This window comes from Leptodactylus fuscus, chromosome 5 (genome assembly GCF_031893055.1).
Source record: "Leptodactylus fuscus isolate aLepFus1 chromosome 5, aLepFus1.hap2, whole genome shotgun sequence".
Taxonomy (NCBI): Eukaryota; Metazoa; Chordata; class Amphibia; order Anura; family Leptodactylidae; genus Leptodactylus; species Leptodactylus fuscus.
In genome coordinates, this window is record NC_134269.1 from 101,144,910 (window position 1) to 101,169,578 (window position 24,669).

General features: G+C 40.2%; 1 protein-coding gene across 3 annotated transcripts in view; it reads left to right on the top strand.

The window, feature by feature from the left end:
* The window catches only part of TSPAN33 (tetraspanin 33), a 35,273-nt gene extending 10,855 nt beyond the window's left edge, over positions 1–24,418 (top strand). Inside the window, exons 2-8 of one of the 3 annotated variants that reach the window (XM_075273911.1) lie at positions 3,426–3,483; positions 5,590–5,717; positions 7,106–7,180; positions 15,895–15,990; positions 18,251–18,379; positions 19,265–19,426; positions 21,922–24,418. In XM_075273911.1, coding sequence (XP_075130012.1) covers positions 3,426–3,483; positions 5,590–5,717; positions 7,106–7,180; positions 15,895–15,990; positions 18,251–18,379; positions 19,265–19,426; positions 21,922–22,023 — 750 coding nt within the window. In that variant the 3' untranslated portion in view covers positions 22,024–24,418. The remainder of the gene's footprint in view (positions 1–3,425; positions 3,484–5,589; positions 5,718–7,105; positions 7,181–15,894; positions 15,991–18,250; positions 18,380–19,264; positions 19,427–21,921) is intronic. The other 2 variants (XM_075273912.1, XM_075273913.1) reach the window with 2 other exon arrangements.
* Positions 24,419–24,669: the final 251 nt, after the last annotated feature.

Consider the following 24,669-nt stretch of genomic DNA (forward strand, 5'->3'; position numbering starts at 1 on the left):
CATGGGTTAAATTCTTATTAATCTTGGTGCATCCAAAGCATTAGATCTCACACATGAGAACATTTGGGAAATATAAAGAAAGATATGTGAACATGTCCAAGTTCTAACACCTTGGTTAATAATTTGCAGTTTAGCTGGTTATTTAGGGCACTAGCTGCAATGCTGAGTCTTTGTAATCTACAGAACAGTCTGCAATGAATGTCTAACAGATGTCAGTTAAGGACATTTATGGTACCAATATGTATATCTATTTCCTGGGACAACTGCTGGGAAACTAGTCTAAGGGAGCATTCACACAATGTTACGCTCCGCTCATTCTGAACGTAAAATTTGTTCAGAATGAGCGCATAAGAAGCAACTCCCATTGATTTGAATAGGTGTCGGTATACGCGCGCTACCCATTGAAATCAATGGGAGGCTTTTTTCCCTATTGCTTTTAATGTAATACACGCCTGTCACATTGATAGCAATAGGGAAAAAAGCCTCATATTGACTTCAATGGGTAGCACACGTACGCTGGCACCCATTCAAATCAATGGGAGCTGCTTCTTGCGCGCTCATTCTCAACGAATTTTACGTTCAGAATGAGCGGAGCGTAACATCGTGTGAATGCTAACTAACAGTACACCTTGTAACAGTGTAGATGTTGTTACAATGTAGTCAACAGAATTTAAAACATAGTATGACGAGGGATAGGTTCACATCTGCCATAGATTCTGACTAATAATCGCGCACTAGGTGGTACAGGGTCTTGTATACACTGGTGATCGATGAAACTATATTAGTACTTAATAAAGTGGACTCATAAAAATGGTGCTCACTGCAGTGTGTGAGGTGCCCACTGATTTCCTCATTCAGTCTTAGACAACATCTTTAAGCTAGACTTAGCAATGTTTTTGTTTCACATCCATTTTGCATGAACATTAAATCTGCTTTCATGGAACCCTCACAGACAAAAAAGTGATAGCAGATAAAAAGAAAAATTTCACATCACTTGGCCATTTTTCATTGTGTGCATGAAGAGTAAGTCTCCACAATTTAAAAAAAAAATGCAGTGTTTTTAAAAAGTTGGTAAAACAAACAGTACTACTCACCTTCCCTGGTCTCTGATGCTAATCTTCGTCTTGTACCGAACTCCTGAATATCATCAAGGACCACTGAGACGTGTTATTGAGAGTAACACTATTTTGTTATATCAGAGTATAATAATAGCAGATCTGGTTCGGTCCAGGGAATCTCCTGACATACTCTTACCTGAAAAGGGGTATGTTTTAAGGGGCATGACCTAAATAATCACAATTAATTGTAATTGAGATAAAATGCCTTACTAATCGTGATTTTGATTCCAGCACATGCTGTATATAGATAAGATGAGATAAGATAATCCTTTAATAGTCCCACATTGGGGAAATTTCAGCATGTTACAGCAGCATAGTAATACAGGTACAGGATAATACAGAGTAATATATTACAGACGTAGACACACATAAGCTGAGAAGAGAAGATATACTAGGAGTCCATAGCAGCTAAGGAAAAACGGAAGAGAAAGAGGAAGACCTCATGGTCATCGTCATAATCATTAGTTCTCTGTGTGGAGTGATCTTCGCTTGGCCTGATGTAGATTATGTAGCCTGGTCGCGGTTGGAAGGAAGGACCTGCGATAGTGCTCCTTCTCACACTTGGGGTGAAGCAGATGGTCACTTACAGTGCTGCCAAGTCCCATCAGGGTCCCATACATGGGGTGGGATTTGTTTTCCCACATGTAGGTCACCACGGACAGTATCCTTCTGTCACCCACCACCTGTACTGGGTCTGATAGGGACATATGGATCCCTCCGTATGTTGTAGAGGTCCTAATTAGATAATTAATTAACAGGCCTAGATGGACTGCAGCCATCTTCTTTAGGCCTGGAGAACTGATTAAGACACAAGATGGTAGTGTATCAAAAGAGTTCTAATTTTATTGTAAGAAAAAGGTAGTTTAAATGCATTACAGACAAAGAGCTGGCTTGGCTATTCTAATCAGTACAACATGATTGGTTATAGAGATATAAGACAAGCCTGGCACATGACTATTGGCTGATGCTCATTATAATCTGCATCTCATTATAGCTTTCCAAACTGGGATAGACTTTCCCATGAAACAAAGAAGGATTCAAAATACTTATGTGTGAGCTACCATCCCAGACTATGTCTATATGTATATATCATGGCAAAAGAGATAAGATGACACGCTTCAACCTAATTAACAATAAGCTACATAGACTCTGTGTCTATACACACTCTAAGTGACCTTCATATACCATAAAATATGACAGAGTGCCCAGATACCATAAGATTAATACTTTTGTTGGTTATGTGTCCATACATCATGTAAAGGAGATAAGAGATATACAAAGTCAGCTGCATCTTCTCAAAATGAGGCCCTTGAGAGATAAGGATTAGCAACCTATGCATTAACGTTCATTATCACATTCCTTAAAGTCTAACAAGGGGCCTCCTTGACTTAAGCAGAAAAATACATACTTATACAGTTTATATGTGAAAGAGTATCAAGATGGCTCACAAAATACAAAGATGGAGGACTTAACTCTAACAGGTCCAAGGGGCTCCCCAGGACAGAGCTGGCCCTCCTGATCAGCCTGTCAAGTCTATTTCTGTCCCTGGTTGATATACTGCTCCCCCAGCAGGCCACACCGAAAAAGATGGCTGAGGCGAAAAAGATGGCTGAGGCAACCACAGAGTTGAAGAAGGCCCTAAGAAGTGTCTCCTGGACTCTGAAGGCCCTCAGTCTCCTGAGCAGGTAGAGTCTGCTGTGGCCCTTTCTGTGCAGCGCCTCCAGGTGATCAGCCCAGTCTAGTTTATTATTGAGGAGCACGCCCAGATACTTATAGGTCCTGACTATCTCAATGCATGTTCCTTGGAGCTCCACCGGGGTCGGAGCACCTCTCCGTTTACTAAAGTCCACCACCATCTCCTTGGTCTTCCCAGCATTAATCCTGAGATGGTTCTGCTGGCACCATTCAACAAAATCCCGGTTTAAGTCTCTGTATTCCCTATCGTCGCCATCAGTGATAAGGCCTACTATAGCAGAGTCATCGGTGTACTTCTGTAAGTAACAGCTGGATGAGTTGTGTCTAAAGTCAGCAGTGTACAGTGTGAAGAGAAATGGGGCAAGAACTGTACCTTGTGGTGCCCCCGTACTACAGATCACAGTGTCAGACACACCGTCTTGGGCTCTCACATACTGAGTAATATGGACAATGATTTATCCAATTTATCTATTTAGTAGTAAACTCTTAACACATTGCTCTGCATGTCTATTTTTTGGGGGTTACATGGGGTGAAAATAACCATTCCTGTAATCCTTGCACTGCCTATTAAGAAATATAATTCATTAATCATTTACATTCATGTATTTCCAGGTTATATCCATGGTGATGGTGGCTATTGGCGTCTATGCACGGCTATTAAAACATGCTGGTAAGCTCACTATGTGCTCTGCTATACTTTGTACAAGATAAGAAGAGTGCACATGCAGATGCTGTAATACAAAGGACACTAGCTAAACAGCATTGAGCCCTAGATGAACATTAGTGATCAGTTTTCTGTAAGTAATGCACAGGGGAGGGTTGGGCAGGAGTAGGCTTTTTTTGCTTTAAATTATTTCAACAGGTAGTGGTCATAATTTTACTCGCCCATTTTGGCTCCTTTCCAGGTCTGCTCTGCTACAGCCTCCACTGGGTGCTCAGCATTACACCCTGATGCTGAAGAACGTGTGGACATCATGTCCTGTAGAAGTGTCCCTGAACAGGAACTGGGATGAGAGAGTGAAGATCTGGGCTACCTCTTGGAATAATCCAACTGAACATGTGAAGAGAAAATACTCCTCAAATTTTAAAAGAAATACCCATGAATGAAATGATGCCTTCATAGAGTGGTGAATACTTAAAGAGAATGTACGGTCCACTTATTAGTATAAGTAGAATACAGAATTAAATAAATATAGACTTGAAATTTTGTCAGCGCTCTTATTAGATCATGCCAGGGATTTGTTGTTTTTTTTTCTATCTGAAGCATTTTTTGCTTATTTTTAACTGTTCACCACTAAATGAAGGCATCATTTCATTTATGGGTATTTCTTCTAAACTATTAATAAAAGTTATATTTAATAATAATAACTTGAAGGGGTATTTGCTCTTTACCACATTATATTTAATTTCCTACAATTGCCAATCTTTGGGTGATTTTGAGATTTTGTAGCCCAAGAGACTAGACTAATCCAACAGGTACCAGCCTATTGTGGGGGGCTATAAAAAGGTGCAGTGTATTATGTCGGGGCTATAAATGGAGGAAATGCCATGGGGAGGCCATAAAGCGGAGCATTATACTGTCGGCATCAACAAAGAGGGCAATGTGCTGCATGGGGGCCATAAAGGATGTTTTATCATTAAGCCTTAATTTTCAATATGTGCGTGTGTGGTTTTGTAGCTTATCTTGGATACAGTTATTACGGCCATCTATTTTGTATTTGTCAGGTTATAGTTATCGATCTTCTTGTCAGCCATGAGTGTTTGTTGTTTGTGAACTTTTGATCGGCCTTTATATTAGCAGACACATGCTTAGGCCCCGTTTACACTTTGAAAATTTAAAGGGAACCTGTAACCATAAAAATGCAGTTTAATCTGCAGACAGTATATTATAGAGCAGATGGAGCTGAGCAAATTGTTGTTGGTTTTGTAGGAAAATATTCAGTATAACTTATTTATTTCTCTGTTCTTTTTATGTTTCAAGGACTAATGGATAGAGTTGAGCGAACACTGTTCGGATCAGCCGATCCGAACAGCACGCTCCCATAGAAATGAATGGAAGCACCTGGCACGCAGACCTTGCCGGCGGCTGGCCGCTTAACCCCCCGCGTGCCGGCCGCTTCCATTCATTTCTATGTGAGCGTGCTGTTTGGAACGGCTGTTCCGAACAGTGTTCGCTCATCTCTAATAATGGAGTCCAGGGTGCGATCTTAACCGATGTATAACTGTGCATAATAGGACCACCTGCTGATTAAATTGATCAGTTGAAAAAATGGACTCTAACTTTTTTTTCTTTTAAAGCACCCTATAAGAATGGACATCTAATGGTAGTGTGAACACCCCTTTATCCTGAGTTTTTTCCCACAAAACTACATATCAGTTTACCCAGCTCCTGCTGCTCCTACCCAACATGCAGTCCACAGATTATACAGCATTTACATGGTGAAAGATTCCTTTTAGGAGCAAATCCCTTGCCTAAATCCTCATAAAATATGCTAATATTCTAAATGCATTCGAAATCAATGGGGTATTTCAGGCTACATTAACATGCTTTGAAAAACAGAATAAAGAATACAGACACTCGTATCGTAAAAAGTGGTCCGAAAGGTGGACTTTCTCTAAGAGTCTTAAAAAAATGCTGTTTTTTTTTTTTACATTTTATGAATTGTACCATTACAGTTGGTCTGATTTTCAGCGGTAGCTTGTGGCACTAAACGTTAAGATGATGTATTTGGCTTGTTGCTCTTATGCTAATACTGTGATTGTAAATTCTCTGCAGAGGCTGCTATGGCATGTCTTGCTGTGGACCCTGCATTGCTCCTTATAGCAGTTGGCATTTTAATGTTCCTTATTACATTTTGTGGATGCATTGGGTCTCTGCGGGAAAACATCTGCCTCTTGCAAGCGGTAGGTTACGTTCACCTGCAATTTCATATTCATTTTAAAAAGCACTCCATTAAAAAGCGTTCCCCTTGTGTAAGCCATAGCCATATCTCTGGTTGTTCTATAAACTAAACTTACTTGTGTACTAAAACTGATTGTGAAGATTCATCCACACTGTCTTTGTCAGTCTCTTCTGCCTGAGAATAATTCCACTTGTAATTGGGGCTGTAAAATGACATATGTACTGTATGAGGACGTCCTATCATGTGTATCTTCAGATATCTTTAAGAGATCCATCTAGATGCTATAGACTTACAGATACCTATTATTTTCTAGTTCATAAATAAAATCCAATGAAACTTGAGGGAGTATACAGATTTTTACAGAACCTTAAGAAGCTGAACCAAGTAGAGACTACATGCAAGAGGATTTGGGAGTTGTAGGAAGGAAATGGTTTTGAGATGGTCACAGAATAGCAAAAAAAAAAGATGGAAAGACCACTCCTTTTAGACTACGGCTTTTCGTTGTGAAAACACAGCGGTTTTTGTTGCAAATTTTGCTGCGTTTTTTGAGCAAAGTCGGGAGTGGATTTAACAAAAGGGAAATGTCTAAGAGCTTCCTTTATGTTCTCTGTTTCTAACAAAGCCACTTCTGACTTTAGCTCAAAAAAAAGTCAGCAAAATATGCAATAAAAAAAATGCTGCATTTCTGCAAAGTAGGGCTTTACCCTTAAAGAGGACCTTTTACCGATTTGGGCACATGCAGTTCTATATACTGCTGGAAAGCTGACAGTGCGTTGAATTCAGCGCACTGTCGGCTTTCCCGATCTGTGCCCTGGGTAAAGAGCTATCGGTCCCGGTACCGTAGCTATTTACAGTCAGAATGGCGTTCCTGACAGTCAGGTACGTCCTTCTTCAAAGCAGCACCTATTGTGCTGTGCTGTGTGAGCGGGGAGGAACGCTCCCTCCCCTCCTGATAATACTCATCTATGGGCGAGCACTGTGAGCAGAGGGAGGGGGCGTTCCTCCCCACTCACACTGTACAGCGCGATAGGCGCTGCTGTGGAGAAGGATGTACCTGACTGACCGTCAGGAACGCCCTTATGACTGTAAAGAGCTACGGTACCGGGACCGATGGATCATTACCTGGGGCACAGATCAGGAAAGCCGACAGTGCGCTGGATTCAGCGCACTGTCAGCTTTCCAGCAGTATATAGAACTGCATGTGCCCAAATCGGTGAAAGGTCCTCTTTAAGAGGTTTTAATTCCATGGATGCAGTGACTCCTTTTATGTAAGTACATATTACATTTTGTACTTCATGGTTGTATTTCCATTACATTACATTCTGTTTGTGACTTATATAGTTTTTATTTAACATCTAGTAATTTTTATTCATTGACTTCCCTCTGCAGTTCTCTATATGTCTGACATTGGTGTTTCTACTGCAACTGTCTGCAGGTATAGTGGGCTTCGTCTTCTCTGACAAGGTGATGTTCAATAGCCAATATATGTAATTGCTATGGGGTCTTTCTTACTTCACTTTTGGGTATTGGTGCACAGCGGTTATATTTTGAAATTGTTGCTATGACTCAAAGGGGTTGTCCTGTTCATATTTTTATTTTTTTAATACTACTGTCACAAACATACAAACCAGTACTCTCCTCTCTGTGGCTCTCCATTTCCACCACTGGCAACTGTGTTGGTTTGTATACTGAACCCATGCTTTTTTTGTGAGGTGACTGCTGTGATCAATCACAGGCCTTAGCATGGGATCTGTATACAAACGGACAGAGCTGCCAGTGGTAGAAATGGAGGCTAACTGAGAATTGAGTACCGGTTTATGTTTATATGCCCTGTGCAGCAGTATTGAAGAATAAAAACAGGAACTGGACAATCCCTTTAATGCTTCGTACTGAGGATAGCATAAAAATGAACATTATGATAAAAGCACAGATGAAATAATTGTTCAATAAATAATAGCCTAGATGGATATATTCATAAATCATCATTTAAATCAAGCGGCATTCAGATCAATTACTGAGGCCTAAATAAACTTGGGTGGCATAAGAATGCATCTATTTGTTCGTCGTAGGTAGGGTATGTGATGAGAGATGCTGATAACTTGGCATAGGTGCTTGCCCTTCTAATAGTTTATGCAATATATTTTGAGTATTTTGTAGAACAGTACATGTGTATGTGCCTTTCTGTCCAATTGTCTTAGACATCCTAGATTTCTATAAGTATATCTAAAAGCATTATCTCTCCTAGTAGAATATTAGTTTGCATTCATCATTCTCGCCACAAATAAAAAATAATAATTTCATAGGCATTGAAATTAATTTGTAACATGAATGTTGTTGACAGATGTGATTGTTTGATGTAAAATTAAGAAGGCTAGTTTTAAGCCATATTTTTCAAACAGAATGGTGAAGTAGGATGCCTGTCCTGTTGCTACAGACTTGCATTGTATGGAAAAAAAAAAAAAAAATAGAAAATCACCACTGTTTTGTTGGGGAAAAAAAAATCCTGATGGAATCTTGCCTGCTTTAAGTGGGCAGATTCGGTCTGTGTGATACAGACTACTGCATATACTCAAGTATAAGGCGAGTTTTTCAGCTCTCTTGTTGTTCTGAAAAAGTCCCCCTCGAGTCAAGCAAAAATAAAAAATAAAAAAAATAAAAAAATAAAAAAAAAAATATATATATATATATATATATATAAATAATAATAATAATAATATTTTTTTTTTTTTTTTTTTTTGGGGGGGGGGGGGTGTCCATGACCAGCCGCAATAGTAATGTATAGAATCTCCCATAAGAGAGAAAAAAAAGGAGGTTTAAAAAAATCTAGTAATAAAATAAATGTTCTAAATCACTCCTTTCCCTAGAATACATATAAAAGTAGAAAATTACTTTAAAACACATTATACACATTAGGTATCCCTGTGTCTGAAAGTGCTCAGTCTACTGTATCTGTAGTGCTCCTGTTCCGTCGAGAAGGGGTTAATAGGAGCACTGCAGATACCCTATATTCAGCCAGGCTGAATTCCAAGTGGGGGGGGGGGGGGAATCCAGTCCTCAAGCTCAGGGAAGGAGCAGACAGACAACCAAAACACCCCCTTCACTTCCCCAGCACCCAGCATCTACTGCACCCAAAAACTCCAACCATTTTAATTTTGGAAATTTTCCAGTAGCTGCTGCATTTCCCCCTAGGCTTATACTCGAGTCAATAAGTTTTCCCAGTTTTTGTGGTAAAATTAGGGGCCTCGGCTAATATTCAGGTCAGCTTATACTCGATTATATACGGTATTTGTCTGCTGTATTTCCTGGTCCCAGCTCTGAGCCAGAACCCACCTAAACCTGCCTGTGTGAAGTAGGCCTCACAGACTGTTTTAGACATGATAGAAGTGCCGTTAAACCCTTATGAACTTACTTCATATTTGTGTGAAGGAAAAAAATAATAATAATTAGATGTTTGTGAAGGATAGCCAAAGAAGATGTGAGCAGGTCGGTGCTGCACTAGTAAAGTCCCATCCAAGATGTTTTGCAGCAGACAGAGATGCATCAAGTTGTAAAAGGCCCAGCTTTGCTGTCAGATGTAAACAGGTAAAACCCCTGGAATTCCAGTACGCCCCTGTGTAGAGCAGAATAGCCAATAGAAATGCTTTTCAGGCAGTAAGTTACCAGAAACCTGTTTTTCCAAACTACAGAGACTCTTTGAAAAGGGCTGAGTTCACATCTGTGATCTATGTTTTCTTTTATTCTGATCAAAGGATCAGAAAAACTGAAAGAATGTAGCCCATTAATTTCAGTAATTTCTTTTGTTTAGCTCCATTCTGTTTGGTCTCCCCTTCTTTGATGGAGAAAGTAGTGCAGCCTGCTGTACTATTTATTTATTTTTTTTGTCAAAAAAGCATACTTGCTGTTTCCATATTAAGAGACAGGTTGTTTGTTTGTTTCCTGCTCATCTGAATCAGAATAATGGATAACATAGCACAGGTGGGAAGTACAAGGGCAACTGTTTTACAACAAAAGTATTGCATATTTTGGCTTAGGAGACTGTACTTATTGGATCAGCAGAGTCTCCCTTTAAATAATGTTCATGTGCATTCAGCATAACACATTAAGGGTGCATTCACACTGAGTAAACGCTAGCTTATTCTGAACGTAAAACACGTTCAGAATAAGCGGCGTCTAAAGCAGCTCCATTCATTTCTATGGGAGCGGGGATACGAGCGCTCCCCATAGAAATGAATGGGCTGCTTCTTTCACTCCGTGCAGTCCCATTGAAGTGAATGGGGAGTGCCGGCGTGTACGCTCCGGCATGAGCAGAGCTTGCCGTATACGCCGGCACTCCCCATTCACTTCAATGGGACTGCACGGAGTGAAAGAAGCAGCCCATTCATTTCTATGGGGAGCGCTCGTATCCCCGCTCCCATAGAAATGAATGGAGCTGCTTTAGACGCCGCTTATTCTGAACGTGTTTTACGTTCAGAATAAGCTAGCGTTTACTCAGTGTGAATTCACCCTAAACATGTGATTTTATTTATTTTTATTTTATTTTGTTTCTAAATAATTTCTTGTTTTTTTCCCACCTCCCCATGGGTGTTTGGTCTGAGGCGACCCCAGCTTATAATAATGGCACTAAAACTAATCAGAGTGCCAAATTTCACAAATATTTGTTGCGTTTCATGGGGTTCCTCCTTGAAGAGGATTCTTAGGAGCATTTTATACTGTTTGGGTCCACAGTGGGGAGCATATTATACTGTGTGGGGCCACTGTGGAGCACATTATATTGTATGAGGGCATTATACTGTGTGTGGGGGGGCCACTGTGGAGCACATTATACTGTGTGGGGAGGGCCACTGTGGGGCATAATATGCTTCATGGTGGCCCCCACACAGTGTATTATACCGTGCGGGAACCACCATGAAGCATATTATACTGTGTAGGGCCCTTTCATTATTTATATCACACCACTGTATCAAACTGACAGTACCTTGGAGGGTGGCTTCTTCTCTTTACCTTAATTTTCAGACCCCAGAGTATGATCAGCTGAGGAGATGATCAAACATTATAAAATAAACTCACCTGGGATCTGGCGTGACTCGCTCTTCTCTTCAGACCTTCTGACTGACAGCTGAAGCCTAAGATCGTGTACATTCCTGTCTATTTTTTTTCCTGCAAGCAATACCAGATCACTGCACACTGGATCAGCCTGTGCAGAGCTTTTCTGTGTAGGAGAACCTTCAACTGCATAGGCTAATCTTGTATGCAAAAGTGTGGGATATACATAGCACCCATCCTGTACCAGTGGAAGGATGGAGGGTGTATCTGTGACTCACAGACAGCATCCCTGAAGATGCTAGTGGCCATTTTGTGGCGAAGAGAGGAAGAGCCAATCTCAGCTTAAAGTTAAAGTTGTTTTAAGAAATATACAAATGAGACTCGAGTGCGGTATGGTGTGGCAGAGCCTTTGTATTTCACACCTTAATATAGTGCCTTTGGAGACTCTGGCAAGCCCCATTGCAGTTGAGTCTTATTTGCTTGTACATAAAATGTCTTTATCAAGGAAAAGTTGCAGCTTTTGGTTTATGGTGCTCTGTGTGATGTTCCCTTCAACACACTTTGGCAGGTTTCCATTTCCTTTCTTTTAATCATTCTAAAACTGTATTTAGAATTTTCATTAATCTGTCCTAATTTCCTGGTCAGAACACAGAGAAGGAATTTGGATTCCAAGCATGATAGTGATCTGTGTTGCTAGGAGTCTCAGCCTCCCCATGGTATTAACTGTCCCATACTGAAAACATGATTATACGTATTACTGGACAGTAGTCTCTCAGGGAGGCAAGTACTCCTAGCATCATAGATCACTATTTTACTTTGAGTTCTGGTCCCTGCTCAGTATTCAGTCTAAGTAGTATGTTTGACATACAGTCTGTATTTCACTCACCCAATACGCTGACCTTAGGCTTTGGTTTTTTTGTTTGCTACTTGTCAATGTGGAAAGTAAAGGCATAAATCAAAGCGAATGACCTCTATCAATAACAGTAATACAAACCGCAAGGGGTCAGGAGAATAAAAGGTGACATTGTGTCAAGAAAACAGGTCAGAAAACTTGGAGGTCTCCTGGAATCCACCTACGGCAACTCAAATCTGGAGAGTCTCCCGCCACCAGGGCTTCCATTGTCCAGATAAGGAGAAGCTCCTGTACAAACTCTACCAGAGTCGTTGCGGTAGTGCTACGCCAATGTCTAGGTGGCCATGAGGAAGTTTCACATAAGGTCTCTCTTCACTACAGAGTTTCTGCCAGGGAGAGATGGGCCATTTGAGGAGAAGGTGTGATAGATCAGCCACTCACTTTGTAATAGAGACTAAACACTGCATCCCAGAAAGGCCTAATGCCATCACATGCCCACCAAATGTGGATAAGCGTCCCCCTCTTGGAACCACAACACTGGTCAGAGACACCCGGGTTAATCCTATGTAGGTGGTCAGTACAGCGGTAGCAGCGGGTCAGTATTTTGAAATTATTTTCTTGCGCACTGCAGGGCATTAGGAGCCCAATGTGCAAATAAGACAGACCTGTCTCAGTCAGCAGGCGAGAGCCGCGTGGAAAGGGCAGTCTCCCATGGGTCAGTGTAAGACGGCTGTCAGGTATAGCTGCCTTAAAGAGGACCTTTCATGGTCCGGAGCACAGACAGTTCTATATACTGCTGGAAAACTTTCCCGATCTGTGCCCCGGGTAAAGAGCTATCGGTCCAGGTACCGTAGCTCTTTACAATCAGAAGGACGTTCCTGACAGGTACGTCCTTCTCCACAGCAGCGCCTATTGCGCTGTACAGTGTGAGTGGGGAGGAACACCCCTTCCCTCTGCTCACAGTGCTCGTCCATAGACATGTACTATCAGGATGGGAGGGGTTGTTCTTCCCCGCTCACACTGTACAGCGCGATAGGTGCTGCTGTGCAGAAGGACGTACCTGTCAGGAACGCCCTTCTGACTGTAAAGCGCTACGGTACCAGGACCGATAGCTCTTTACCCGGGGCAAAGATCGGGAAAGCCGACAGTGCGCTGAATTCAGTGCACTGTCGGCTTTCCAGCGGTCCATAGAACTGCCTGTGCCCTGGACCATGAAAGGTCCTCTTTAAGAAGACCGCAAAGAGCAGAAATTGCCCACAGGTTGGTTTTGGGTTTGGAGAGGATGGTTTCTAAGTTCTTCATGGGGGAGGAGAGCAGGAGGGACAGGGGAAATTTGTGGAGGTAATCTGTGTACTGACCATACTCCAGCCAGTATAGGCAAAGGTCGGGTGAGAGGCTTGCAACTGGACCCCGGAGGAGAGGTGGATTGCCACTCATACGTATAGTAAAAAAATTTATACTTATAGACAAGATAACCTTTTAGCATGCTCCATATTTGTTTCAAAAATATTTTCCACAAATTACATTTGTGAATTTCATGTACAAAATCTCCTGTGTGCGCTGGTCTATGTTATGAAAAACAAAATGGATGGATTTTAAGCCTAAACCTAGGCCCCTTCTTCATGGATAAACACAGCTGTGGAGTATATACTGTACTCTTTGTACACTAAGAACAGATGTACAATATCCAAAATGCCTTCTGCATCATTTAATCGGGGTTATTGTGTACAAAATAGAATTTAGCTACAAAATATGTTTGATAGATTATAAACTATTGTGAACCAATTTATATTAAATGCTACACTGAAAGAAAGACTGATGTCATCTTTATGAATACTCTTACACTAGGTTCACAGTAGCGCCGCCTCTCTGTTGTTCTAATCCCTGATCTGCACAAATTATATTGGTTCCCACATGATATAATGCCCCTGTAGAGGCATAAGACATTAATGCCCCCCCAGTGGCCCTCAGACATCATATTATAAGGTCCCCCTCCACTTTGCCAATGAGTATAATGCCCCTTTGTATGTTGTTCCCTGGATTACACAGATGAGTTGAAGCTGCTACCATAGTGTCCAGGCAAATCCTCTAACATGTGAAATCAGCTATAGGTTAAAAAAAAAATAAAAACTTATTACTATTGAACTTTGTGTATATTTAGACATAAGGCTGTATTCACATTTTGTCTTTTTATTATCATTATTATTATTATTATTATTATTATCATCTGGTGTATATGGTAAACATAGTCATAAGACCCATTCAGCTGACAAAAATGGAAAAAAGTGGCACATTATTGGTGCAAAGAACAATGAGCCAAAAATGTGACACTTTTGCACCAGGAAACTGGTGAGACTTTTCAGCTAATTTCCTTCATTGTAATCTAGACATTGTAATTTAAGAAACCACAAACCAATGTATTTTAAACTTATACCGTATATGTTGAATGATAGACTTGAGACATGGTGTAAACAAAGCGTAGTCTTCATTAAAATTCAGTAATTTGCATTAAGTGTCCAGAGAGAAATTGCAGTCTCTGTACGAACATTGAGTAAGCAGGGAATGGAAAGCTATTTCAGCTCAGAAGCTTGTAGATTTGTGAATGCCACTGGGGGGAAATATGACTAGAGGATATAATGTACTTAATATAACTAAGGATCTACTCAAATCACGTTCTTTACATCCATTTAAAGGATGCAAAAAATGGACGCAGATGGATGCAATCGGATGGCCATCTGTTTACATAGCCATCAATGTTAAGGGGAAAAAAAAACACTTTTCTTTTTTTTTTCTTTTTTGAGGGACACAAAAAAGTACTGTCTGTCCAAAAAAACAAACAAACAGTGGACTGCAATGTTTTTTTTTTTTTTTTTTTTTTTTTAACATTTAATGTGATCTGCCTACAGCTTAGATTGTTAAAGAGAGTCTACCAGCTCTAAAATTACCCCAAAAGTAAGTGTTCTGTAGGATAGGGCTGGGCAGTTATTTGAAAAATAACCAAAATGAAAACTCAGCTCAGTTAATCGTTGTGAACTTTCAAATCAATTTTTTCAATTGTTTTGCATCCATGCCACCCTGTCTCCCACTGCCATTGGCTATAGGATATGTCACTAACTATACTCTATCTAATCAGAATTGCTGATATGTGAATAAGCCAATATTCTGTGGCGTGGCATGTAAAAGGTGTGTGTCCAAAAATAATTGTTCATTAATTGTAATAACGTTAAAATGTTCAGTTAATCATTTCAATGTGTCAGAATGGCCCAGACCTACTGTAGGAATCTTTATAGGTTTATAAACGTACCTTTTACTGTGCTGTTTGGGTACTGTGCTCCAGTCCTTATCTGCAGGATGCATGTGCTGACCTTTTAAGAAGTTGTAAGATACTGTAATACTGTCAGTCTTCTGCACCAGTAGACTATTTAAAGCCCTGTCCTGCACTGGAAGGTGTATAAACAATAAGGTTCCTACATTATTAGTTCAGGGGAAAGTCTTTTTCTCCTATTATTCTGATTGCCCATATTCTGTTCAAACCCTGAACCTGTTCTGCCCTCCCTGACCTCAGTCTAGTACTGTATTGGCTCTGTGCCACATTCCCTGACCTTTGGTCTGTACAGTCTAAAAAAATAACTCTGCCTGCCCTCACCTCTGTTTGTCCACTGACCATGTCTCTGCCTGCTCCATCCAGTACTATGCACTAAGAATACTTCTAATATTACAGTGAAGGTTAGATTCCTGTGCAGGGGGTGTAAAGGATGACAACCAGATAGATACTTTACCAACTTTCTCAGGAGTAGCCATAAGCCAAGTCACTTTGGTAACACAGTGGATCCATGCCTGCTGTTACACCTTTATAGCTTTCCTTCTGTTTTGTCATTTTTTCAGCAAAAGAGTTTTTACTTTTTTACCAGCACCTTGGTGTATCCTGGGTGTGATCATACCTAATAGTGCAACTGTTGTTGGTTCTGTCCTACCCATCGCAACATCTGCGATAAGAGATAGAAACTGGTGCACCAGCAGATTTGGCCATACCTCTGGTAAACCAAGAACCTAGTAAACCTAAAGATGAGAATAGTTTTTGCTAAAAAAAAATGATCAAATAGAGGGACAAACTGAAGGTATGTCGGTAAATATTATAAAGAACGCTTATTATTTTGGGGGTGATTTGGGAGTTGGACTTCATTTAATGTCCATAGTTTACATTGAGCATAAGAAGGCAGGTTGTGTTACCATTGCTAATATTATGTCCTACTTTATTGTAAATATGTTTGTTCTCTTAAAGGCTCGTGGAAAGGTTAGTGAAGTGATAAGTAATGCAATTGTTCACTACAGGGATGATCTGGACCTACAAAATCTCATAGACTTTGGACAAAGAGAGGTAAGATCAACTGTTATGGGGAAAAGTACATTTTGGACTCCATGTACACAACCATTGTCATGTATGGGTCCCTGAAAAATGAAATGGGGTTGGTTATCTGTGTGCTTTCTATCATTTGAATGTATGAGACTGAGATGCAAAATGGATAGGAATCGGACCTGTGCTGAAATTTGTGGCTCTGTCCCACAACTCCCACACAAAACCATCAAAAGTATGGTTGTTTGCCTGAGGCTATATAGATGAATGGGTCTGTGTAATTTCCGTTTAAAAAAAAAATACAAAATAAGCATGTTTAAAAAACAAAACAAAACTCAAAATGGTAGTATGTCATATTCCTCTTGTTTATGTATTGATTTGGTCCCATTGTATTGGATGATAATACGAGGGTTGCACCTTCTTAAACCCTAAAAGAACACTCAAGACAAGTACAAACCTAAATATGATTATATTTGTAAGTAATGGGCATGTAAAATGTCCACATTTGCAACCATGTTCCATTTCTCCAACACATTATAGTAAGAAAGTCTTCATTATGTATACAGCACCTATGCAGACCTATCTTTCTCCATAATTACAGATAAATCCGCATCATGATAGTAGGCTTTTTAACTGAGTCATGCATGATGTTAAGGAAGCTGCCCTCTAGGAGAATAATGCCTCTGTATGCTGCCCTCTAATTACATCCTGGAGAATAGATTTTCATATTTTTTTACCCAGAATCCCTAGCGGAGCAGGAATGACTTGTAAGTCTCCGTACTGCCTATGTAGGCACACACTCTCCCTAATGTGTACGATTATCCCCTGACCATAATTACAGACTACATAAAAACCATGTGTCATTTAGTAGACCCAGTACCTACCATATCAACAGTAAAAAATGGAGTAGAGGTTAAATGGATTATCCAGAATAACAGGCTTTTTGCAAAGAGGCCAGGGAAGGTGGGGAACCCCCCCCCCCCAAAAAAAAAAAAAAAAAACCTACATTCACCTGTGCCCGGTGCTCCCATGTCTCCCTTTGGTAGTCTGGTCCCCAGGATGTCAAAGGACACAGGACGTCACAGGTGGCTTATATGAGTGACATTCCGGTTCCTTAGGCTGCTGAGGCAGATGATTGACCTCAGCTGTCACATGTGGCAGGGACGTCTGCAAAATAAGAACCCGAAATAGCATTGCCAACCTGCGGTGGGAGATACGGGAGCACTAGAGACTGGTGAGTTTTTGTTTGTTGTTTGAGGGGTTTTTTTTTCACTTATCCCAACCTCTTTGTAAATAAAAAAATAAAAAAAAAAAGGTTATCCTAGACAACCCCTTTAAGGAGTAACACATAACTGCAAGGGAAATAAAGTATTCCATGGATCCCATAAAAGTAAATGAATTGTCTACTTAAAGAGGACCGTTCACCACCTTCACCAAATAAAATTCTTAGCATTTGTTAGGAGGCGTTCACACTTGCACCTGTGTCTGCCCTGTGTCATTCCGCCAGGATTCTGTTCTCAGAACTGTCAACTGGACAGGGGACGGCTTCCCAGCGGTCAGTTTTAAAACCCATTCATTCGAACATGTCCGACTTTGTGTCTAGCCGAAAAAAAAAAGGTTTCCCCGCAGAGAGGCCACAGGTGGACACCGACGGTTTGTTTTTAAAACCCATTCAAATGAATGGGTTTTAAACCTGACCGCCAGGAAGCTGTCTCCTGCCCAGTTTCGCCTGGGCTGAGGTCGGAAACCCGGAGGAATGACACAGGGCTGACACGGGTGCAAGTGTGAACGCCCTGTTAATAGGCACTGCTCCACTGATTCCAGCACAGTTGGAATGTTCTCTATAGTCCTTACCGTTCCCAAGCAATCAATGCTATTAGTTTTGCAGTCTGATATGCTATTTAAGCGCCATACTGTCAGAACGGCAGTGCCAGGCAGGGGGTGTGATTCAGAGTTCCAATCAGAGACAGCCAGTGTCAAAACTCAGAATCACACCCCTTGCCTGACACAGCCGTCCTGATGGTACAGAGCCTAAATAGCATCAAGCACCAAAACTAACATTGATTGCTTGAATGGTAGGGGCTACAGGAGAAACTCCAGCTGTGCGGAAATGCGTTGAGAAGCAACTATTAAATGATGCAACCAGCTGGACTTTTGGTGAAAGGTCTTCTTCCTAATTAAACAGGAGCTCAAAGCTGACAACTGCATTTATTGTCTGAGTAAGACATTGACTGCTTATACATGAAGCTTTTAACATGTGATATTGTTTTGATTTCCTTTTCAGTTTAACTGTTGTGGGGGAATATCTTACAAAGACTGGTCACAGAACATCTACTTCAATTGTTCCTCAGAAAACCAGAGCAGATTGCGTTGTTCTGTACCCTACTCCTGCTGTCTCTATAGTGAAAATGTGGTAAGCATTTCCATATATAAATCATGAACAGTCTTCTACTGATAGTGAATGCAAACAGGAAATTCTTTTGTAATTGTTTGTCCTATGTGACAGTCACATATCTTCAGTAGTGTGGGGTTTGAATGCACTCGATATACAACATACTGAATGTAAGAGTCCATACATATTGTGTGTAAAGTGAAGTCATGGCAGACTGTGAGGTTATGACGGGTTCATTTAATCTTCATCTTTTTCCCCTTTGTTTGACCCATTGTAGTGGGGGCAACCAGGAGAGGGACATGAAACTGTGGGGGCAACTGGAAAGGGACATCTTAACATAATGTTTGGTGGGGGACAAGTTAGTGTGTAATGGACCATTATATGGGGCCACTACAGGGGCTTTTGACTGTGTGATGAGCCAATGAGGGGCATTATATTGTATGAGGACAATAATGCATTATATTATGTGGGGCCACTGAAGCATTATAATTTGTGTGGGTTAGGTATGTCTGAGTGGTAGTAATGGGGAAGGGGTTGCACTCATGAAATATTTGCATTGGGCTCAACAATGTATTAAAATGGCCTTGTCTCTATGGATGACCCTTTGCAAGTCCAGACTGTATGTCCTATAGGCAGCATATGCAAATGTATGTAAATTTGTAACATCTAGCTTTTTATGTAGTGGAATTTCCTTCAGGCCATACATAAATGTTATAACTTCTTTATCATGTTTTATTACTACAAAGCAATAGGTGTGGTTAAATGAGAGTGCTTCACACTTGTGTGTAGGAATAAATCGACTAGCTTGGTTCTGTATGTGAATGCCTCCTAATATACATAAAGAGGACATTCGAGGTCTGGTCAATGTCTGCGGCACTCTATAAATACCGATATATTCTCTTTTAGGCTGTCATGAATACCATGTGTGGGTATGGCGTGCAGACCCTCAACTACGCAGAAGCAGGAGAGTTTATACACACCAATGGCTGCATTGACAAACTGGTTAACTGGCTGCATAGTAACCTTTTCTTGCTTGGAGGGGTTGCGCTAGGTCTGGCTATCCCACAGGTAAAATTATATTCAAGATACACTTATATACCGTTCTTGATATAATTAGTTCTTTGGATCATTATGTACATTTGTCTTAATGTAAAATCCATATATAAAACATTTGGGTTTTATGAGGATAACTTAAGTCAGTGATGGCGAACCTTTTAGAGACAGAGTGCCTGAACTGCAACCCAATCCAGTATTTTATCGCAAATTGGCAATACGGCAATTTAACCTTCATACTGAGGTTTTATTTAAAAAAAAAACAAAAAAAAAAAACAACTCTTAGGGGGCGTTCACACTACCGTCAGTGTCCGACAGGTAGTGTCCGCTCCTAGTGTCCGTTCAAAATCTCGCACGGACATTAGGAGCGGACACCAGCTGTGTCCGTGACACTTGTCATTCATTTAAATGGCAATCGGGTGCGTTCTTTTGCACTCCGTGCCCGTCCTTCACCGTCCGACTTTTCAAGCGGACAGAAAAAACCTACATGTCGGGTTTTTCTGTCCGCTTGAAAAGTCGGACATCTTTACAAGTGGACAGTGAAGGACAGGCACGGAGTGCAAAAGAACGCACCCGATCGCCATTTAAATGAATGACAAGTGTCACAGACACAGCTAGTGTCCGCTCCTAATGTCCGTGCAAGATTTTGAACGGACACTAGTAGCGGACACTACCTGTCGGACACAGACGGTAGTGTGAACGCCCCCTAACATTAACATCTTTTGTCTTAAAAGAAAAATAAAACCCATTCACAAAACCGTAGCCATGTTTGCAGTCCATAAAATTACATGTCCTATTTTTTTGCGGTCTGAAACAATGGAAAAAAACAGGAGCTGTACATTGAAATGAATGTGCCCATATCTGTATCCACAATTGCGAACAGATATGAGCCCTCAAAATATGGTTGTATGAATGGAGCGTTACAGATCTTTCAATACAAACCACAATGGCCCCCATATAGTACAATTTGCTCCACGGTGGCCCTCACACAGTACGATTTGCTCCTTGGTGTTCCTACACAGTATACAATGCTCCACAGGGGCCCCACACAGCATTAAATTCTTTATGCAAACCTGACGACATCTCATCGAGATCTCAGAGCCCTGAAGAGGATGCTGGGAACCATCAGAAGCCTAGTAGGGTTGAATATGTGTTTGTTTTTTTTCTTTTTAATCACTTTCCCTGTGAAAGTGACTTTTGGTAAGGGGTGGCATGTACCTACATCACCTTTCTGAGCCCAGTCACGGGGCTCTGAGTGCCTTCTCTGGCATGCTTGCCATAGGTTCGCCACCAGGGATCTAAGTTATTAAAGGGGTTTTCCAGGCAAAAAAAAAAAAAAATTGTTTTAAAAAAGGTGAGCAAAGCATTATGGTAGTTGTAGGCAAAAAGCACAGGAAGCTACACCTTGTAAACAAACTCAGAAGATGCCAGGAGCCCCAAGAGAAACACAGAAATCACTCAAAACACTGCTAAAGTTATTTGGAAGTCCTTATTATCCCATTAATAGCACTAACAGACCTTTTTTTAAAATATTATTTTTGCCCAGAAAACCCCATTAAGACAGAATCAAATTTTGTCCTCCTCATAATAGGGTATAAGAACAATAATTGTTTTTGTTTAGAAGGCAAGCCCTTTAAAATAAGTGTCAATAACTAATTTCTCATTCTGTTAGTAAGTTAAAAAATGTCCTCGTTGTTTAACTCCTCAGCCTGAACCTCGGGTGGATATGGAAATACGTATCTCCAAGGTTATTACTTTGACTTATTCACACACAAAAAGTTGGTGGCAGTGGACATGATCTCCTTATCTGCGGATGCTCCATAATGTATATTAATCTTTTCTGATGGTGCTGACTGACATTGGATTGAACAAATATAATGTATAGATGTATTTTAAATCAATTTTTATTTTACTTCTGACAGCTATAAGAGCAACTACTTCCAGAAGCATAAGTAGGGGTTCATGGGCACTAGTGCAAAAAGCATGGGGGGGGCCCTGCACAACTTCTCATACTCATCAGCTGCGTCCCAGCATTTAGATTTGCATTACTTCTTCATCTATGTCCATATCATCATGAAGACTTGTCCATAACATGTCTATGCACACAAGCTTTCCATTATTCTCATCTGCTGTCGCTGCCCGCACATGCCTCCTTTTTTGCCTTGACAATAATCTGATGACCAACTGAAATTTTAGCCATGAAATACTTAACATTCTCTCCTTTCTGAAAGTGGAAGGCTGTATATCATACATCACTCTCCAACTCCCCAGAGGGCAAGGGAGATTATAGAAGTTTATTTATCCCTAGTGTGGTGAGAGTGACTTTTTGAACTTGCGTGGCTTCAGAAACCAGTGACAGCTCAATGACTGTGACCCCTATGTTTACACCAGTGACTATTGCAGTATCGTAGGTTGTTCTTCAGTGCATCACACAAAGATGATATAGGAAGACTTTGAATTATACACAGTAATTCTTGTTTTTTTTTCCCTTTTCTTTCCTTTTGACATAGCTGGTTGGAATTCTTCTTTCCCAGGTTCTGATTAACCAGATCAGAGACCAAGTCAAACTCCAAAGATATAACCTGCAGCATCAGTCAGACCCTTGGTACTGACAGAAGGATAGACGTTTGCGCCCAACGCTGCTTTGATCTGCAACAGTGCACAGGGCAAGATAAAACTGCACAGGAACTTGAATACAGTGTGATGATGAAGCAGAGTGCAACAGTGCAGAGAGGAAGCGGCAACAGGACATCTGTCTGGATCACAACCATAGTGTTCATTGTTGTATTTTATTGGAACAGATTTGAAGAGCTAAAAATAACACATGACGCAAAGCCACTGTATTCTTGCAATGATCTCATTGGTTAGATTACAAATGTAACTCAAGAACCATATGGCCTTTAATATTAAAGTGTTCTTGGCTTAGGTACAGTGATACAGATATATAACAGTATCAGCGCTATGGAGATGATTGCCTTAAAGCTCTATATACACACCATCCTGCTAGGAATAGGGTACAAGGATTGCTGCTTTCCAGCTATGACCATGTAGAATCTCCCAAACAATGTAAGATAAAGATATGTTCTCATTGTAATGCAATTCCACCTTAAAGGAAAAGTTCCCTTAGGCCAGGGCCCCACGTGGTGTAAACGCTGCAGAAAAAATCATGGTTATTTTCGCAGTGCTTTTTTGCTGCAGGGTACCACATAGGGCCATAGCCTTACTGTGAATTTTACAGGATTACATATTGCGTTGAATAGAGGACATAGTATAACAATGCTATTTCTGCTCTGTCCATTTTAAGCAAGTGCCCCCGAATTGGGTGTCGCTATTTCCAGAACAGTGCCTAATCCAAAGTAGCCATTAGCAGGATAGGAGATCTAGTGGTGGTTGGATATATTAAATAGATTAAGTTATATATCCGTGAATTCTACCACATCAAGGCAGCATATTACTGGTGTGTGTGTTTTTCTGATCGTATCTATCAGATACTGTTTTATTATTGTTTCTTGACTGTTAAATTATTTTTTTTATGTGTCAGTAACATGGGATTATGGTCAAATCTTCTAAAAGGAGTCTTCTATGTGGACATCAGGGACCACATATTTGTATCTACAACAGATCTTTTCAGAGATCATACAAATTGTAAAAAAGCTGAATTTTTCTTTAAGACTTTAATTTCATCACAATCACATTTCTCACCAAAGTATTTTTGCATTGAACTAGGAATGTATGACTTTTTCAAGAGTTTTCCTAAAAATGATGTATTTCCAAAGTGTGAATGTACTGTATCAATCGCTTTACATAACAGGATAAGCAGTAAAGGCCCTGTTAGCCAAAAAGTCCGCTCGCTACTGAATCTCAGCATTCCTCTTACCAATACTGATCATTGATAAATGTTTGCTTCAACACCTTCTAGTTATGTAAAATGATTGTACATTGTTATTAAGGTACTAGAATGTATTGAGATAATTTTATTGTTATGTACAGAAGTAAAATTGATGGGAAAATGTCTACAAAAGGAAGTGACTAGAGAAATCTTCTACATATAGTACAGTCACTATCTGTGCCTCATCCTACTTATATAGTACTTGAAGTGCTTGTTCCAGGAGTATGTGTTACTTTACTGTGTTAGATCAAACAAAATATAATTTTTTTTTATTGGAATCAGCTAACAATATCTTTTACATTCTGTACTTGTAATAGTGCCCCCTGCTGTTCTTTTCATTCAATAGGTTTACCTTAAGTGAAAGGGCTGGTGTTTATACTATATATTGCAGAGCGGCAAATAAGAATCTACATACGAGAAGTGGCTTCTTCTCCCAAGCCCTCGCCACATTAAGTAAATGTCCTCAGAAGATGTATATATACTTCAAGGGGGCACCATAACAAGTAAATAACAGCAATATTTAGACATAGGAGCGTGTTGCACTCCTGATTCCCAAATGTCACCACATAGTATTTAAAATACTGGTATTTTGTTAAGTGAAAAACCAGCCTTTGGGTCAACTTTTACCTCTGCTTCGAAGCCTCACTTTCAGGTTTTGAGGGGATCTTCACTTTAAAACTAACAGACTGAGCTCTATTTAGAAAAAAAAAAAAAAACGTGTTGGAGATTTATAGTGTTAAAATGTGCCTGTCCGTGTTTAGCTTATATGCAGTACTGTACCATGAGATTTTCTAATATAATGCTTCCATGAAGCTTGGGCTTACGCAGGACGACAGAATAAACATTGTTTCCACTAAAGGGCTCCACTCACAAATCCATCCTTTTATGTCCTGGCTACAACAGTAAACATTGTATTTTTGTATGTGTTACAAAGCAAAGTGCAAAGTATTTTCTTATGCTCTCTCTTAAGCTGTGTGTTTGTAACTTGGAATAGTTCTGTATTCATTCTGTATGTAATACTTTGAGAAGAACATGTTGTAGAAACAATTACAATATGATGTAGTAGGTTACCCGTCTCATTGTTTTATGTGGACACATGAGGATGCTTGTTATTACTGAGCTGGTAATATTTTTAAGATTGAATACAGAATGGCTATTTCATATAATAAACTGAAGATAGTAACATGTGTAGAGAGAGTTATTTTAAGGTTAAAGTAAGTAGGCTGTTACATAGACCACACTTAATCCTAGTGACCTAAATTTAATATGCCACAGAACTATAGTGGTATTGCTGGTGGTTATAGTAGTAATGATCAGAAAATGAAAGTTGTCTGAAAGAAAAAATGAATTAAAAAATAGCTTTCATTTT